We start from the raw sequence: 5,210 nt of genomic DNA on the forward strand, positions 1-5,210 counted from the left end.
ACTATATTGCGCCGTGCTGAGAGAGATAAGAGAAAGACAGTACAATGTTGGTGGCGGTTTATTTGAATTTAAATGTATGTCTCGGTAGCTGGACGGTAATAGGAAATGATTGAGTAAAATAAGAATGCCTCTTTGGCTCTGAGCCATCAGACGTAATATGAGTACGGGCTGTCATCTATCAAGCTTTCTGTGAACTAAGGATGCTGCAATCTATGAGGAGTGCGAAATGTACGCTCCATCCGTCTCGCGATTTGTTTGTGTCGTCCAGCGGTAAGTTGTGTTGCCATATATTCTTAATGACAATCAAGCACGTAAAGATAAGCGACATCGATCTACGTCAATAGAAATATGGCAAACTCATAGGATACTTCAAGGTGATTCATTAAGCCCCATGGTGTTCAATATCGCGACCAGCAAAGCAATAAATGCAATTCAGAGACAACAGGACAAAAATGTACGCAAATGCAGATGACATGGTCATAGTTTCTGCAAGAGTCCAAGAATCATTTAACGACTTGGGCCAATAGACAGAAGAAAATAGCCTACAAATAAACGTCAGAAAAGGAAGGAAGGAAGGAAAAGTGAGGCTAGGAGACAAAATGATATGCCTCTGTAAGCTATGCGGAAGGTGGCAGGCAGGTATATAGATAGCTATATGTGCACATCTCAACTGTATATATCTATGTCACAGACTGCAAACGAAGGACTATCGTTGACTGAAAAAGCAGAAGAAAACTAATGCGCACTGTGCGAGATTCAGTACTTAGTCCATATATCATTTTCATGAAGTGCACTATAACTACATATCAGTGGCTGTATAAACCGACAGTCTTGACATCTGTCAATAGCCATAGGAAGACGTGAGTGAATTATTGACTATGCGTAATAATTAATTATTGCAATTCTATGCTTTTCTTATATACTTATTCTTGGGGTGATCAGTCATTCGAGGCCGTTTAACATGTGAGGGGTTGCTAAGCAGACGTTCGGCAGAGTGAACAGCCCGTCAAAGGATAGCACAACACATGCTAACTATCCGAAAGATGAAGGCTCACCCTTTTGACCACGGGGCCTCTGTGACCGGCATACATGTGCAGAAGTCTAAATTTATCACTACTATAAATTCTGAAGAAAAACATGCGAGTTTTAAAAATATCAATGGTAGTAAGTGTACGGTTGCTTATGTAATTAATTGTTATATCTATGTTCAGCTATGGAGATGACATTAAACGATGTGTGCATGGAATGCCGCTTAAAGAACACCTTTGAATCGTTAGTGTATTCCAAAGAGTACACCTTTCCAATCTCGTATTAAAATTCACTGATCGTAATACATTATAACCTAAATCAATTAGGATTCTTGCATAACTTAACTTTATTTTGCATTGTGTGTGTTATGCGTGTATGGCAGACTTGTCATATATATATATATAGGGATAAGGTGCATGATTTTTCTGTATTATTCATTGACCATTCGGTATAATGGTTTACAGTTATGCTTTGGACTTTGGAGTTGCCTAATTTGAAATTGCCTCAGAATTGACTGTTGTGACAAATATCCTCAAATATTCACACATACACACACAGTGACAAATCTTTTAGTGTTGAGCACATTTTACAGTTGTACTGTTCTTGAAACGCTGGATGGTTTCAGGGAGTTCCTGTGTTATTCATGTCATGTTGAGAAACATAAGAGATTTTGTATTGGAAAATAAATTCTGATGTCCAAATAGAAATTCTTATGTTCATTGCACTTTTCCTTTGCATTTAATTGGTTTATTTTACAGTACACAATGCCATGACTGCTAATATTGTTTTAGTAGGTGTCATTTTCAGTTCTTCCATGATCTGAGCAATTTGCTATCTGGTCCTGCTGAACTGTATCATTTGTAGATACTAATGTAGTTATAACTGTGTAATCCTTGCTTATACACTTAAAACTAAGTAAAAATACAAATGTATGCAGTGACTGACAACATGCTTATTACAATTTTGAACCAGAACTATCATAAAGGAGTATTTTTGAACCTAATAAGCTACAGACTTCAGTTTAAATATAACATTGTTTTTCTTTATACATTCATATGTGGAATCACAGGTTTCTCAGAACACAGGTTGTCACTACTGTCTGAGATTGTGGTGTCTGTCATGATGGAGATGGATTAGATGATAGACATGTATTAATTATACAGAATTATTTTATTGCTATATGCCCCAGACTTTCAGCAATAAAATCACCATTATGCACTGATGATAAAATGTTGTAGGTTCATACTTCAGTCCTTGTGAAACTGCACATTATCACACGAGGTATTGATAGTGGACACCCTGGCATCTGTGTATAACTGGATGTGATGCTCCAAATTGGCAGTTACATGGCCTCAGGAATGACTGCAGACTCTTGGTGAATGTTTTCTTTGAACCTCTCAATGATGCAAAGCTTGTTCATGTAGACCTTTACCTTCAGTAGGTCCCACAGGAAAAAGATATGGAAATCCTGTTAGCCAGAAATTTTTTGAGATAGCCCAATTTCCAAAAAGTCTGGAGCACTTTGTCCAGTTATGCATGGACTTGAAGGTTATCCACATTCAGCACTTCACATGATGGACTGCCATTTCACAAGGACTGAGGTATGTACATACTTTTGATCACCTTCAGTACATGATTAGTGGTTTTATTGTTGAAAGTCTGGGATCTTTAGTGACACCTTATGTGGTAGCAGTAAAGGTGGTCATAGTAATAAGTAGTGATGATAACAGAATAGCATCATTCACCAAGATTTGTGGTGGGCAAAGTGGCAGTCTAACCCCATTGGAAAAAAGTTTTATAAATATTAATATACTTTATATATTTATATGTATATTTTTGCTTGAACACTATTTTCAAAGTTTGTATGCATATAATGGTGGCAAAAACAATAATAATAATAATTTGTAACAATTATAATTATTAAAGACAACTGATTTCTTTGTTTAAATATAATGTTACAGCAAATGAATGTACTATATAGGTACATAATAAATGGCAGGGCAGCTGATTCAATATGTCGTCGTCCGTGCAGACTTGTTGAAAACTCTTAACTGGCCTGTGGGATCAGTGATCGCTCAGGCTTGCCATGCATGCTGTGCAGTCACTTACCTCTACCATAATGATCCTCACACACAGGAGTATCTGAAGGACCTTGATAATATGCACAAAGTTGTGCTGGAGGCAAGTATTTTTTTACAAAATGGTTGTCTTGTTCAATTTCACTTTTATAAATGGTATAGAACATTCCTGTTTAACCAGTTTTATTAACATTACGCTGCATTGGAAATAATAAAAGTCTACTGTTTTCTGTACTCAAGGGTTGAAAATCATACAATATCTAGTTACAAGCATGTACCCACAAACATTAAATATAAAAGGACAAAAGGTGATTTCACTTTAGTATTAAAGTTCTGAAAATATGTATTAAAAGTTTTGTAATGCTTATTATGTAACCTTTATGGCATTGTTTGGATATTGTTTCATCTGACATTACTATTTTTAAAAAGTTTACTTAAATTTTGCATTTTGATGTGTTTTCAAAGCTGATAATTTACAAAAGAAGAATTTTTCAGTTACCTGTACTGCCCAGCATCCAAGTCAATATGTCATTGTTTTTAGGGAGAGGGAGAGCAGGCAGGACACATTGACAAGGACCTGCCATTTTTATTGTGTTCCTAGGCATAACCACCATGGATGTGGGCTTAACTGGATTAGGCTAAATGTGACTCATCCATCCTCTTTTCAAAGAAGATATTTATTCACTTCTGGTTTACTAGGCATTACTGAAAGCTGGACTAGAGAGATTTATAGTTTGAAATGAAGCATTTGATGATATCATTAACAAAACAATTACAGTTTCATTTTTATTTTGACAGGTTCCAGATGAATCAAGTTTATGTAATTTAGAATTAAAACTGAAAGAACACCATGTCTTACATAAAATGTGGATAGAACAGCCAGAAAACTTTCCCACCTGTATTGTAGTGAAGCCTTATCCAAAGGAAGAGGTGCAAAAGTACTTCAAGAAATTGAAACTGTTCAAAGGTTAATTCACATTATTCAAGTTCATTTAAATCTGTTACAATACATTCTCATGAAAGTAATTCATGTATGTTTCAAGGACAATAAAATGCCCACTAGTTTGTATTTAATTTTCTATGGATGTCTTCTTTGAATTTGAGTTTCATTGTTTTTTTCATAAGTATTGTAATGTGATTATTTAAGGTAAATAAATTTTGAAAAATGTTACATTCTTCTTACCTCTTGAGTCATCTAATGTATGTTTTTGTAATGTGGCATAACTGTCACTCATTCCTGGAGCCTCCTACAGTCTGTGCTGAATCTTAGCATACATCATCAGTGAAGGACAGGATAAAAAAATTCTTGTTGCTATAAGCAACAAAATCATACCTACTTATATTTTATAGAATTTTCATTCCATTAATGCAATACCAAATCTCACTTAATGAGTACTATATGAAGAATGTCAAAATTTATTGTCCTTCCATGTAGCACTAAATGAAAGTGTGCACCATATCCTTGATGACAGGCTGCTTTCTTTCCTTCAGAATGTGAAAGATACGCTTACATGACTTGCTCAGGGAAAAAGCTACCTTATCTGTTGATATTGCATTGCAGCTCAATCTCTGTAAATTGGTCCGATATGTTCTACTGAAATAACCTAAAAAACAATACACATAATGAAAAGTAGACTGAACAAATACAAAAACTAAACAATTTTAAGAAAACGAGAATTCCCAAGGTCCACTATCTAAAGTTCACAGAAGAGAGATTTGAATGACATGATTCCAATACATTTAATGAATCACTAGGAAGATGGAAGAACCAGTAGCTCATTAGGACTACATGAACACAATTTTAGATTCTTGTTTCCACAATACACAAAAACTGCACATCTGCCAACAATTTTAACTTGCATTTGCATCTACAAAAGTTTATGCACACAAACTGCTAACAAATTTTTGGTGGAAAATAAAACCATATGAATCTTTCTAATTAACTATGAAGTTTTGCATTACAGTTATTGATTTATTGAGACACATGGCATATTAGGTATACTTCAGAGTAAAGTATCATGGGTGTTTGTGTCACAAAATACCAAGACTACTACTCTGGTACACATGTATTACGATAAAAGCAGTCATCAAAACTAATCAGAA

General features: G+C 35.0%; 1 protein-coding gene across 8 annotated transcripts; it reads left to right on the forward strand.

Annotated features, from left to right (window-relative positions):
- Positions 1-131: 131 nt before the first annotated feature.
- LOC110839637 (putative peptidyl-tRNA hydrolase PTRHD1) lies at positions 132-4,278 on the forward strand. 8 transcript variants are annotated; one of them, XM_022084018.2, is made up of 3 exons: positions 132-270; positions 2,991-3,210; positions 3,906-4,278. In XM_022084018.2, the coding sequence occupies exons 2-3, from the start codon at positions 3,022-3,024 to the stop codon at positions 4,077-4,079; spliced, it is 363 nt and encodes a 120-aa protein (XP_021939710.1). In that variant the 5' UTR covers positions 132-270; positions 2,991-3,021; the 3' UTR covers positions 4,080-4,278. The 8 variants fall into 8 exon arrangements, with proteins under 8 accessions (XP_021939710.1, XP_021939715.1, XP_021939709.1 ...); XM_022084023.2 differs by lacking the exon at positions 132-270 and adding an exon at positions 286-639; XM_022084017.2 differs by lacking the exon at positions 132-270 and adding an exon at positions 651-860.
- The last annotated feature ends 932 nt before the right edge of the window (positions 4,279-5,210 follow it).

The sequence above is a fragment of the Zootermopsis nevadensis genome, unplaced genomic scaffold, assembly GCF_977971745.1.
Source record: "Zootermopsis nevadensis isolate Lab colony 2312 unplaced genomic scaffold, Znev_1.0 Znev_ptg000030l, whole genome shotgun sequence".
Classification (NCBI taxonomy): Eukaryota; Metazoa; Arthropoda; class Insecta; order Blattodea; family Termopsidae; genus Zootermopsis; species Zootermopsis nevadensis.